The 14,543-nt window shown below is 37.6% G+C and overlaps 1 protein-coding gene across 1 annotated transcript in view; it reads left to right on the top strand.

Moving 5' to 3' along the window:
* The first annotated feature begins 556 nt into the window (after positions 1-556).
* The window catches only part of DSG4 (desmoglein 4), a 50,394-nt gene continuing 36,407 nt past the window's right edge, over positions 557-14,543 (top strand). The window contains exon 1 of the mRNA XM_002926668.4: positions 557-766. Within this exon, the coding sequence (XP_002926714.2) occupies positions 557-766 (210 nt within the window). The remainder of the gene's footprint in view (positions 767-14,543) is intronic.

Below are 14,543 nucleotides of genomic sequence, written 5' to 3'. Positions count from 1 at the left end.
AAACCTAGGGGGAAGAGCCCTTGCCTCAAGAACTTTCCCACAACTGCTCAAAATGTCAGGCTCTAATTCTTGTCAAAGGTCATATCTGGGGGCACTTGTGTTAGTCAGTTAAACATCTAACACTTGATTTCTGCTGAGGTCATGATCTCAGGGTCATGAGATTGAACCCTGCATTGGGCTCTGCACTCAGTGAGTAGGGAGTCCGCTTCTCGCCCTCTCCCTCTGTCTCTCCCCCGACTCATGCACACACACTCCTGTTCTCTCTCTCAAATAAGTAAATAAATCTTAAAAAAAGAGGGGGAGGAGCATATCTGGTTGGGCTTAGAATGTAATTTGTCACAGTTTTCAGTGGAAAATCCTTTGCTGTGTTCAAATTAATAGATTATCTTTTTCAAAATATACAGCAGTTTCTACTTGATAAATTACTGACCTGGGCTTCTCAATTTGTTTTGATCACATCTGAGGTTGGGTTTACCAAGAATTAGACCCTGAGAAACAGGATTTGTGGGCAATCTGAGGGAGAAGGAGATGGATGTAAAGGAACACTGGTAAGTAAATGCTAAATGAAATAGAGAAGGGAAAACAGCCAATAGAGGCCAATTATACCCATGAGCAATTGAAGCTCAGCCCTCCTGGGGAAAATGTTGGAAGTCAGTGTAATGCATGCACTGCAGAGATAAACCAACTCAGAAATGGGGGAGACCATGTATTTAGACAACAGGAACCATCAGTTCAGAGTCAAGGACGACCTATGCCTGCTGCACAGGTGGGCATCATATAGCAAATATGCTACTAGCAAGAAACAAAATGACCTGATTTCACAGTCCTTTCCTCAACATCCCACTGTAAATAAGAATGGATCATAAGTTAATATATTGATAAACTGGATAATCAAACCTGGTGGTGTAAAATAGGAAAGTCTTCAAGTCCCCCTTGTCATTAATTTGTACCTTTATAATATTATATGATTCATGTTAATTAGATGCCTGTCCCTGTAAAGTGCTTAGACATATAATCATTCTCCTATAAGAGATGACTTAGCTTTACTGTTACAAACTTAGGAGTGACCTTAACAGATAATTGATTTGGATGCCTATTTACTGCTAGAAAGAAGGGTCATGAGTTCATTAAAGTCATCATTTTTTGTATACACAGCCCAACATTTTAAAAGCTTATTTCCAGGGGCGCCTGGGTGGCACAGCGGTTAAGCGTCTGCCTTCGGCTCAGGGCGTGATCCCGGCGTTATGGGATCGAAGCCCCACGTCAGGCTTCTCTGCTATGAGCCTGCTTCTTCCTCTCCCTCCCCCTGGTTGTGTTCCCTCTCTCGCTGGCTGTCTCTATCTCTGTCGAATAAATAATAAAATCTTTAAAAAAAAAAAAAGTAAAAGCTTATTTCCAATAATAGCATGTCATTTCACTCAGTTTCTAAGACATGTTCTTGCACCTGGCTTATTTTAAAAGGTACATCAAAAATTGTATTGTCATTATTTGGATATGGAAGCAATTAAATAACAAATTTTGAATTAATGTGGGATACACAGAGGTCAGCACAGCAACAAACAGAAACTCAATCATTATTTGTTGAATGCATACATAAATACAATCCATTCACTACTCAACTTTTCTAAAATCCATTCTTGCATTGACAGTCTATATAAGAACTGAACCCCCAGATTACACTATATTGCTTGTCAGATTCCATCATTCCTAATAGGACTTCTCCTTATAAATTATTCTTTAACCTGATGATTCCTCTTGAAAATGAGGGACAATATAATTTAATTTTGTTAGATTGTAAAATATATTTTGACCAATTGTCTTAAATATGCTCTGGGAAAAGATTAGATATATAAAAATTTAGATCTTACTAGGATGTAGTTGGAATTAAAGGGTAAACTAAAAAGTAGTTTCTTTTCTTTTTTTTTTCTTTAAGATTTTATTTATTTATTTGACGGAGAGTGAGACAGCCAGCGAGAGAGGGAACACAAGCAGGGGGAGTGGGAGAGGAAGAAGCAGGCTCCCAGAGGAGGAGCCCGATGCGGGGCTCAATCCCAGGACCCCGGGATCATGCCCTGAGCCGAAGGCAGATGCTTAATGACTGAGCCACCCAGGTTCCCCTATTTTCAAATATAACTAAACATTTTTCAAGTGGAAAATATTTGGAAAATAGAGTCCAAAAAAAGTTGAGATGAAAATGTGGCTTTCTTCATATGACAAAGGTCATGGTGGAATTGAAAAGTGTTCCCAGAACTCTGTAAGTTTGATAAAACAACAAGCAGAAACTCAATAATTATTTGTTGGATACATAAATAAATGAGATCCATTCACTATTCAAATTTTCTAAAATATGGCGCACCTGGGTGGCTCAGTCGTTAAGCGTCCGCCTTTGGCTCAGGGCGTGATCCCAGCAGTCTGGGATGGAGCCCCACATCAGGCTCCTCCTCTGGGAGCCTGCTTCTCCCTCTCCCACTCCCCCTGCTTGTGTTCCCTCTCTCACTGGCTGTCTCTCTCTCTCTCTGTCAAATAAATAAAAATAAATAAATAAATAAATAAATAAATAAAATCTTAAAAAAAATTTTTTTTTCCTAAAATATATCATCAGATAGATTAAATCAAATCTTTGTAGAAGTTCAGGCCTTTCCATATGCTGCTCTCTGGGAGAATAAATAAAGGTATTTCCTCTCCTGTTGAAAGAATATCTTAATAGATAACCCTGCAGCTTAGATGAAAGGTATCTCAAAATAACTATGCATCTTTGCTTTCCACTCATGACCAATAAACAATTTTTGAGCTAGTACCCTGATTGCTAGGTAAGTGGAGGGCATTTAGAGAGAATATGAACTTTACAGTTATTCTGCAATGGAAAAATCTCCCCATGGCAAATTAATAAATTAATATTTTGCTTCATAAATCATCTTCTATAAACATGATTATTGAACACCAATCACCAGGAAAACTAATCTACTTTCAATATAAGGATGCAAATAATCTGAGGCTAGAAAGTTTGACTGTAAAGCTTGACAGCCACTCAGGCGCCTCTAATGAACCAAATTTTTAAAAAGATATATAACATATTTTGGGGCATCTGGGTGGCTCAGTCGGTTAAGCAGCTGCCTTCTGCTCGGGTCATGATCCCAGGGTCCAGGGATCCACCCCACATCAGCTCCCTGCTCAGCGGGGAGTCTGCTTCTCCCTCTGCCTCTGCCACTCCCCCACCCCCCGCTTGTGCTCTCTCATGCTCTCTCTCTGTCAAATAAATAAATAAAATCTAAAAAACAAAAAAATAAATAAAAATAAACTTTCTCAAAAGAGATATATAATATAATGTATTTTAAAAATCATTAAAACCAAAGTGAAGATTAAGAGCCAATTAAATAGAATAAAATTTCAAATACAGGTACAAATGTGTCAGAAATTATTGTGCTATAAACTAAAGGAGTAAGCAATAAGGAAAACCATATTTATTGACTGTCACTAAAAATTAAATATTAGTAAATAGAAAAAAATAGCATATCTACAGCTAATGCCATATGCTTTAATAAATGGCAAGTCTGTTACAGACGTATACACTCTAGAAATGAGGAAGAAAGAATACTAGTCAAAGAGAGTGTACTATGTGCCAGTTTCTCTACATAAATGTATCTAATTTAACTCCCAAAATCTACCAGGGAAGGAAATAGATGAGGTAATTGCAATTTACAGAGATAAATTAATGCACTCATAGAAACAAACCAAGTTAGTGAACTTTCTGGAATTTGAACCAGATCTGCATCTTTATCCATTTTAATCTGCTGCACTAGCATTACACATTTATCTTAACTATAAATAGATAATTCTATAAGCATGACAAACTAGAAGTTATAATTAGGGATAAACTACATAAATAAAATAAACTACATAAATAAAATTAAATTCTACATGACAAAAGCTAACAGATGTGATAATAACACATTCTTTCAAGATCTAGTGATGTAAGCAAGCTATAGAATTATCAGAAAACATTCTTCAAGGAACCAGTTCCACATTACTGGTCAGTAGGGAGTTGAAGCTGAAAGGCAGACTCGTTAAAGATGTCACCTTTATTTTCTGTAACTAAGCTTCCTCCCCCATAGAGAACTTTGGGTATGAGGCAGGATGGAGAGGCACAAAGAGACAGAGAACATAGCAGCATATTCAAGGTAACTCAGACAGCAATACCAACTAGATTTCATGAGTAAAACCCAGAAGAAACAAGGGAAAGCAGAAAAATACCGAAAAAGACTTCAGATATAAAAATCATCAGGCATATACTATCAAATAGAAATCTAGTAAAATTTATATACCTAGTGAGGCTGATCAAAACAAAAAGAGAATGTACAAATAAAAACTATCAAGAGTTCTTTAAAATAGGACAAGATTATAGATTCCACAGACATTAATGAAATAAGAGATTATAAATAACTTGCTGCCAATCAATTAAAAGATTTAGATGAAGTGGACAAATTCAGAGTAAAAAGTACAATTTACCCAAACTATCAAGAGCCAAACACTCAAGAAGGAAAGAATTTCAATCTTATACAACTCGTTTACGTAAGGACTTACAATCCTCAACTCATTTTATAAGGCTAGCATAACTTTTTGACAAGTTCGACAAGATCAACGTAAGAAAGGAAAAGTATATGTTAATTTCATACATGAACATGGATACAAAATTCTGTTTCGGGAAATGGGAGGTAGAGGCTTCCAGTTACGGAATGAATAAGTCATGGGATGAAATGTACAGCGTAGGGAATGTAGTCAGTGTATTGTAATAGTGTTGCATGGTAACAGAGGTAGCCACACTTGTGGTGAGTACAACACAACATATAGAGAGTTGTTGAATCACTGTATTATATTCTAAACTAATGTAACATTGTGTGCCAACTATATGGAAAGAAAGAAAGAAAGAAAGAAAGAAAGAAAGAAAGAAAGAAAGAAAGAAAGAGGAAGAGAGGAAGAGAGAAAGAAAGAAAGAGGAAAGGAAGGAAGGAAGGAGGGAGGGAGGGAGGGAGGGAGGGAAGAAGAAGGAAGAAAAGAGAGAGGTAAAGAAAGGGAAGGAGGGAGGAAAGGAGGGAGTAAGGAAGGAAGGAAAGAAAGAAGGGAGAGGGAGGGAAAGAAAGCTTAGCAAAGTTGCTGGATATAAAAATCAAAAGGCCAAAATCAATTGTATTTCTTTTTTTTTTTAAGATTTTATTTATTTATTTGAGAGAGGGACAGAGAGAGCACAAGTGGAGGGAGGGACAGAGGGAGAGGGACAAGCAGACACCCCACTGAGTGTGGAGCAGGGCTCAACTCAGTGCTTGATCCCAGGCTTGATCCCTTGAGATCATGACCTGAGCCGAAGTAGGATGCTTAATCAACTGAGCCACCCAGGTGCCCCATATACTTCTGTATGTAAGAAAATAAATGTTAGAAAATGTAACTAAAGAAAATATATCATTTATACTAGTAAGATAATGAATTTTTATTGTTTTTAGTCTCTAAATTTGTGATAATTTATTACCACAGCAACAGGAAGCTTATAGACAATAAGACTGTTTATAACAGCCTAGTCCAAATAAAAACATAATCATTTTCAAATGCAAGAAAAATAAAAAGAAAAATAAAAACAAACGCAAAAGAGAAAAAAAGCAAAAAATAGTTCCAACGTACTTGACAGAAATTGGTTTCCCTTATATATGAAGAGTATTTACAAATTCACAGTGAAGGCATCAGTAACACTGATGGGGGGGGAAGGAAGTAAACTTTTCACATAAAAAAAACACAAACAGCCAATACCAACCCCCCATGAAGAGATACTAATCTCATCATATTAGAAAAATATGTTTACATGCTGCCATTTCTGCCTACAACAACCTAGGTTAATTACCCTGACTTGGTAGTTCTTACAACTTCTGCGCCCCCAGACTTATGTGAAGAGCATGTTAAGAATAAATAATTTTGGTCCCATCTCCAGACATTCTGATTCAGTAAGTTTGGGGCCAAGAACTCTGTATTTCTTATATATGGTCCAACTCTATGGACCATATGATTTTTGGGTCCAAGTGGTCCAAGAAATACATTTCAGAAAACCACTGCTTAGCTTTTGACTTTCCTACTCCTGAATTTCTTCCTAGATATCCTAAGCCCACATCCCACTTCAGAGTCTGCTAGATGCATAACTAACCGCATAAAGGGTAAACTATATACACAATAAAACTTTGGCAAATGTGGGGGGGAGGTGGGCACTGTCAGAGCCCTTGAAGCAACCAGTATGACACTTAAGTAATTACCATGGTGCAAAGAGCGGCCACTGTCATCATGTCCAGGAGTCAGGGGGCAGACAAAGATGACATTTTTGTGGGATAAGGATGCAGCAATTTTGTAATAAGTATGTAAGTGCACGCTTTAATTAATACAGAGGGAGAAGACACACTATTCTTTCTGCACTGACTGAGAAGACATCCCACACCGAGGTCATGACGTCACAGGGAGAATCAACAAGGCCCCTCTGTCAGGGTGTAAGTATGATTTTAGGGTGTAAACGGACATCATCCTTATGGTATTAACATAACTCTTTAGGAAACTGACATTTAATCTCTGTGATTTCCAACACCTCCTAAATAACCTGGTTTGCAGGCACCACGGTTGCCATACATAAATTGGCTTTAACAAGGAGACAGGTTGTTTATCTTCAGTCCATTAACTTAAGGAGGACAGTCAGAGGTGTATTCACAGCACTGCTCTAGGTCAAAACCAAGACAAGCCTTGTTTACATTTTGTTCATCCCCTCAGGCCCACGCTAATGAAAACCCTTCTGCTTGAGTCAACTCTAGAACCTACTTGCCTACTGCATTTGACAAACATAGTTTAGGACCATAAATATTTTTAAAATTTCCTTTCTTCTAACACCTGCTATCAAGAAATATAGCTGCCCTTGGTACTTAAATAATAACCACCAGTAACCCTACACTGATAACTGGATGGCAAACGCTGTCTTAACATCATGCTCACAATATTTGGCCTAAATAGATAACATTTCTTTAAAAAAAAAAAGAATTTGTACTGGCATGCATTCAATTACCTGTCTTTGACAGCATTATTTTTAAAAATCTAAGTGTTAAAATACTTACTCTTTTAGATGGACACGATGTATGGAATGAGAATGTCCCACTGTTTAAAAATGTCCAGTACGAGACAATATTACAGAAGCACAGAACAATACTTAAATATCCAGAGCATCCCTGAAATTCTATGTACAATTTCATATAAGCAAATGAGATGCTACTGGTTTGATATCAAACATTAATAATAGGACAAACTTACTTTTAGAATTTGCTTGCAGCGCCAACTATTAAACTTAATAGTTTGGTAAATTCTAAACTATGCAAAGAGGTTTTGTAAAAGATAATAGCATTTAGCCATCAACTCTTTTTTATTTTGCTTTCACATACCCAGCCAACACTGAATAGTGGTTTGGTATTTATATAATGGACTATAATCAGGAGGTAGAATTCTTGCCCTACTTTGGCACTAATAAACTGTACAGCCTCTCAGAGTTATACCTGTAACATGGATCGGAGAGAAGGAAGAGAGGAGAGATTGCAGTAGAACATCTCTAGGGTTTTTTTAAATATTGATGTTTTCATGCTCTGTCTTTATGACAGCTGGTACCCCAAGAGAAACAAGAGAAACTGCTCTTCATCTAGCTAAGCACAGAATCATGACCTAAGTCTGGCCCAGAAAAGGGTTTCAGTTAGTAACTAGCCACTAACAGAAATCCTTTCAGGATTCTGCTTTGAAATCACTTCTACAATTGTCCCAAGGAGTAAATACAAATGAGGTGATGGGGCATCAAGTGTCCACGCCTCAGTTACTGCAAAATCTTTTAAATCTGTGTATCATCGCAATCCCCAGATTCAAATTCTGAATCACTGAATACAGGAGTTACAAAGGGGGAAGTCTGGAGGAATCACCTAAAAGATCTAGTACCTATTTCTATTGTTTGCTGTTTCTTTTCCTTTCTTTTCTTTTCTTTCCTTTTCTTATTTTGAAACTCACCCTATGAATAAAGAGCAAGTCAGGTGTGTAGAAAATTTTATATTTCAGGAGAAATCAGCCAATCATGATATAAACAAAGGGTGGAAATCCTTGCAAATACCTCCATCAAACATAGCTAGGGCAGAGTATAATTTTTCCCCTTGTGAGAAACAGCCACACATAGAGATCTAGGTCTGTTTCATTAATTCTCTTAAGCAAATTAAATTATTGTAGTTCAATATTAGCTGAAATAAAACAAAAATGAATCTCTTTAGCTATGCGATAATCGACTTGCCCTACGATGCATATTAATGTAATGCAATATTATATGTTGACTCAGAGCCTGTTTGGAAGTAGTGGTGGAAATAAAACCATCATAACAGCCACTGACTCCTCCCTGAACTTTTAGTTCCTTCTTAAGCTCTGACTGACCCATTGTTTATAACCATAAATCTGCTAAAGAATCCTTACTGGCTTCTCCCATTCTCCACTGTCCTGCAGTTAGTCCCATTGCAATAAAAGGTCTCCCAGATTCATTTCTGCTTGATGGCCCAGAACATCATACTGAAAGCACTGAGGCTATACATTCTCTTCTAGTCCTTCATATTTTCCTTTGGATACAGACACCAAAAGAAATTTTATGTACAAGGGCCATGGTCAACGGGATGGTGCATAGAAAGAAGATGTCAGCCACATATTATTTAAAGCCTAAAATTTCATTTACTTGAGACAATTTATATTCTCCTCTTATATTTCTATAATTCAAATCTGAAGCAACATAGCACACTGAATTTCCACAAGACACAAACCATCTCCATAGCTGTTTCTGGTGTGTTTCTAGGGATAAAAATGCACACAGTTCTCCAAGGACTATCCCTACTCACTGATATAGCCCAAATTCTCACCATCTTTCCTTCTTTATTCCAAAATAATTTGAATGCTTTGTGCAAAAACTTAAAAAAACAAAGTCAAAACACAGTTATAGCCAATGAAAAGGTCTTTGGTAGGCTGGATTGAAGAGAACCACTTCACACCACCCTGTCTCTTGGAAATCATTTCAAGCAACAACACCCTTTATATTTCTCCCATGTAGAGAAACACAGGGAAAATGCCACTGTGTCCCCACAGCCCAAAGCTCACTAGCACTACTGATAGAGGTTATATTTCAAGAGTAAAAATATTTAATTTAATGCTGTTCTAACCTCGCTATAAAAGAAAAATTTTCCAAGGTAGATACAATTGTCACATTTCAAACCTCTGAACAAACAATTCATGAAAACAAAGGATGAAAGCTCAGTTGTGTGTAAAACAGTTGCAAAAGAATTTTTTAAAAGCTTATTTACTTAAGCACAGTTTCCCAAAACTCTTGGTTTAAGGACTTTTCTAACACGCAACGAAAGGGTTCATTAATATCTGGAGGACCACCTGATGTACTTTAAAACTTGATACCATACCCATGCTTTCTCAGGTCAGCTTATGTATTTTTGAATTGGATAGATATCCTCAAATACTGATTTGGCTTGGGCAGATGTATCCAAATACTGCCTTTCTTGTAACAATTCACTTTTTCCATTTCTTAAATATAATTTCCTGCACTCTTCCTTATATATATTNAAGGACTTTTCTAACACGCAACGAAAGGGTACATTAATATCTGGAGGACCACCTGATGTACTTTAAAACTTGATACCATACCCATGCTTTCTCAGGTCAGCTTATGTATTTTTGAATTGGGTAGATATCCTCAAATACTGATTTGGCTTGGGCAGATGTATCCAAATACTGCCTTTCTTGTAACAATTCACTTTTTCCATTTCTTAAATATAATTTCCTGCACTCTTCCTTNTATGTATTTTTGAATTGGATAGATATCCTCAAATACTGATTTGGCTTGGGCAGATGTATCCAAATACTGCCTTTCTTGTAACAATTCACTTTTTCCATTTCTTAAATATAATTTCCTGCACTCTTCCTTATATATATTTTCAACATATGATTCATTTCTCTTCATTTTAGGATACTATGCCAGCCCTCTCCTCTATTGCTCTCTCCAATGCTCCCCAGAATGCCAAACTAAGATTCTCAAAGACTGAGTGTTATTTAGAATGCTTTCCATTACCAGTGATAGAGCCTGTCTTGTTTCTGAATTGCAGCAATGGGGTAGTGAAGACAAGATGTAGTCTCCAACCAACGCGTATTAGCAGTTAGAGAACTGTATCAAATTCTCCAACCAACATGTCATAACAGAGAACATTCAACTACATTTTCTTTTTATGTTTGTTGATGATGCTTGCCAATTTGCAATTTTTTCATGGGGAAACTATACCTATTCTAAACCCACACTAACAAAGGGTAAGACAGAAATGAAAAAAGGGAAATGATTTTCAGGAATATCCAGCTGCTGCTCTGGTCTTTTCCCCTTAAATTCTCAGGTTCCCAATTTCAGTTTCTTCTTAATAAATATTTACGGGGGTTTCAAATGCGCTCCTCACCCATGTTATATACTTTTTTTACCAGTGGAAATGCCATGAAGAATGAGCAAACTCTGTCTTGCAGTTACCTTAAGACAGTTTAGTTAATTAATACTATATATAATAGGTTCAACTCTATAATGAGGAAAGAAGGTGCAAAAATGTGGGAATGAACATACTAGTGAAATCTGAGTCTCTTTATCCTAACCTTATTTTTTAAAAAACATTTTTGAAGTTGGGAAATGCAGTTTGACGCTAGAATTTCTTAAGAGGGAAGCAGGAATCACCTGAATTAAGAGATGACAGTTTCATTCTTCTATCTCTCTCTCTACACCATCCTTGGGCCTGATACCTTTTCGCAATGAGCTCTGCTCAAAGTGTCAGTCCTTGAAGTTGGTGCTGTAGTGAACCTGTGTGTGTGTGTAGTCAGTATATATAATTTTGCTTTTACAATGTTGGCAGAAGAAGAAGCCTACTAATTTTATTCAGTATGATGATAGGCCCTAACATTTTAATTATTTTTCATGTTGTGAGTAATTTATTATTCATTGGGTATCTTCCCTGTAAATCTTGTCCTTACTCTATAAGATTTTTCTTTGGTGTCCAACAAAGGGTTTCATTGCAATAAGAATCAAGGTGTGTCTATGTTCTTACCCAGAGCTCAAACAATGCCAGCCTTCCAGACTAGCCCAAGAGTTTGGGGTGGGGAAACAGAGTCATTATAGAACATCTTCATTCCTCTGCCCAGAGAGCACTGGAGTTATCACCCATGCCCTCCTAAAAGGGCATCTTGAAGCACATCCTGCTGCAGAGCCGAATTCAGAACCCAGAGGACTGGGACTAAAATCAAATTTCATTGGGGTTCGTGTGCAAGAGAGACTCGAAGGAATGGATTGGCTCCTTTTCAGGAACATTTGCCTTTTGATCATTTTAATGGTAAGTAGAATTTAAAGGCCTGGAAAGGAAATGCAGCCTTAAGGCCTATCTCTTCTGTTGGTTTTCAGATTTTCTACGTGGGATTTATTCCTTTCTAAACCTGTTCCTATAAAGAGAGTTCTGTGAGTTCAGCCAGTGGTGACTTGAAAAGGCTCTCCAACCTTAAGGGACCAAATGCCATAGAAAAGCATGGGGAGAATCTGGCTGAATTAGAATTCAGTGGCATCACAGACATAATCTAATTCAGACTAAATGCCAGAATAATTCTAAAATGTAGAGTCAGAAACAAAATTATTTTTCTATTTTCTTTTACTTACACTTAAAGCAAACAGATTGCTGTCAAAATCCCCAGTGCAATGGATTCTATGTGTGTAGGGAAGTAAAGTTGGTCAAGCCCATTTCTTTCAGACAGTTATTTCCCTATGAGTTTGTTTCAAGGTGAAGGAATGTTAGCTATGTGAAAATTACATTGCAAATAACTATGAAATACTTAAGTCATATGACAATTTTTTCCTATCAGAAATGGCTAAAGAAAATGAAGAAAACCAAGTCATCAGGACAAACTCTTTCTGGAATTATTAAAGCATTCCAACAGTCCAGGAAGGAACCATTTAGATGATATATTTCTTTCTTTTTTTTTTTTTTAAAGATTTTGTTTATTCGACAGAGATAGAGACAGCCAGGGAGAGAGGGAACACAAGCAGGGGGAGTGGGAGAGGAAGAAGCAGGCTCATAGCGGAAGAGCCTGATGTGGGGCTCGATCCCGTAACGCCGGGATCACGCCCTGAGCCGAAGGCAGATGCTTAACCGCTGTGCCACCCAGGCACCCCAGATGATATATTTCTTTAAAATAAACATGGCATTTTGGATATTATACTACTTTCCTCCAACCCTTGGGTGCTCAAGGTACTACGTGCTCTCCAGACAGATATCATGTATAGCGAATGTCCTAGCCATTAAAAAAGGCTCTTAATGCCAGGTGCCTAGAGAACAAAGATCAGGTTGGTCAATTCACCAATTTCAATTAGAAAAATCTATTTTAAAAAAATCAACTAAGGGGTGCCTACGTGACTTAGTCAGTTAAACATCCAAAGCTTGATTTTGGCTCAGGTCATGATCTCATGATTATGGGATCGAGCCCCACAATGGGCTCTGCACTCACCAAGGAGTCTGCTTGAGACTGTCTCTCCCCCTCTCTCTGCCCCTCCCTCCACTCCTGGTCTTTCTCTCTCTCTCTATCATAAATAAATAAATCTTTGAAAAAATAAATTAAACTAGGTTATATTACATTAGACATAAGTCTATTGATGGTCAAATAATAAAACAATTCAGTCAAAACAGTTAAGAAAAATTAAAGGGAATGATAAGAGGAGGGGATTATTAGGAAATTGTACATATTTTCTTTTCAAAGCAAATAAAGGCAAATACCCAATTTTTGGCCTCACCTCAGTCTCCCAGAAATGTCCACAGTGATGCTATGATATTAGCTTGCAAAATCATTTCCACCATATTCTCAGGCAACTGGCATTATATGGGACTAATCTGTACATCAGTTCTAAAAGGCAGAGGGCAACCAAAGCTAGGAAGATAAGGGAACACATGGCCATCCAGTTGGCCCAGAAGGTGCCCTTCTTCTGGGCTTCATAGTTTTCACAGGCTTCAACAGCAGTGTGGACGCCTAACACTGCCAAAGGGCACACAGCCCAAGCTTGGAAGGGAACAGTGATAAAGCATTCCATTCTCTGAGCTTGGGAGACAGATTATTAAATACCATTTTAGAAAAACATTTGTAAACTGAAAAACTCCAAAAAGAAGTGCAATGCCCTGTTATAATGATCATTATTTATCTATGTTACTAAAGGGAAAGGAAAGAATCTGACTCAATATGTAACAGAAATTAAGAATCATCCATATAGGGGCACCTAAGAGGCTCAGTCGGTTAAGCATCTGCCTTCAGCCCTAGTCATGATCTCAGGGTCCTGGGATGGACTCCCTCCCTGCTCAGTAGGGAGTCTGCTTCTCCCTCTCCCTCTGCCTCTCCCCCCTGCTCATGCTTTCTCTCTCTCTCTCTCTCTGTCCCCCCACCCTGCTCATGCTCGCTCTTTTGCTTTCTCTCCCAAATAAGTAAATAAAATCTTTTTTAAAAAATTATTTTAAAAAAGAGTCATCAGTCTAGACCTCTTGTTATACTCCTGTGGGTTAGCTCCATGCTTTTCAACTCAGATAAAGCTTTTGTTTTTGTAAGGAAAACTGATTGCATGCATCCAGATTTTAAAGGCTACTTCTGAGCACTAAATTTTGCCTCCTATTCTCTGCACAGGCATGTTTTATGACAATATTATTTAATTGAAGAGTTAATTTTTATTCTCCTTGATCTTGAAAGAGTATCATATTTCAGATTCTCAGCATTTCTTTTTGGTAGTATTGATTTATTATTCTTACTAATTTTCATGTTTTTGATGCTTAATTTCTCCCTACTCCCCACTGATAGTACAGTATTGGTGTTTTACATTTCTTGGTAATTGTGATAGAATTAAGGTCTTTTCTAATAGATTTCTGATAGATCTTTTAACATATCAATTAATAACTTTTGTAATTAGGAAGTAGAAACTTCTAGCATGTCTCAAGGTTGGAATAAATTAGGGGAAAATCATTATACTATTATGGATGTTGTGGAAAATAGGTACACCTACTTGTCTTTCATTTCTTGAATGTGAACTCTGCCCCTTTTTCATTAAGTAAATCAAAGGCTATCCGGGCATCATTGCAGCTTACGCTAATGAGGGTGTGGCAGCTTCTTAGAGATGGGTACTTTGTGTCGTCTATATCTCAACCACAAAGAGTACTTTAAACAAGATTTTGACTGACATGATCTATAAAGGCCACCCAAAACTCTAAGCTACGATAGGGTGTCTCATTTTATCATGTGAGCTCTTTGGCATCTTCCTCTTAAGAATGTTCATCATGGGGCGCTTGGGTGGCACAGCGGTTAAGCGTCTGCCTTCGGCTTAGGGTGTGATCCCGGCATTATGGGATCGAGCCCCACATCAGGCTCCTCCGCTATGAGCCTGCTTCTTCCTCTCCCACTCCCCCTGCTTG

Source organism: Ailuropoda melanoleuca, unplaced genomic scaffold (genome assembly GCF_002007445.2).
Source record: "Ailuropoda melanoleuca isolate Jingjing unplaced genomic scaffold, ASM200744v2 unplaced-scaffold6034, whole genome shotgun sequence".
Lineage (NCBI taxonomy): Eukaryota > Metazoa > Chordata > Mammalia > Carnivora > Ursidae > Ailuropoda > Ailuropoda melanoleuca.
This window is presented reverse-complemented; position numbering and strand designations above follow the sequence as displayed.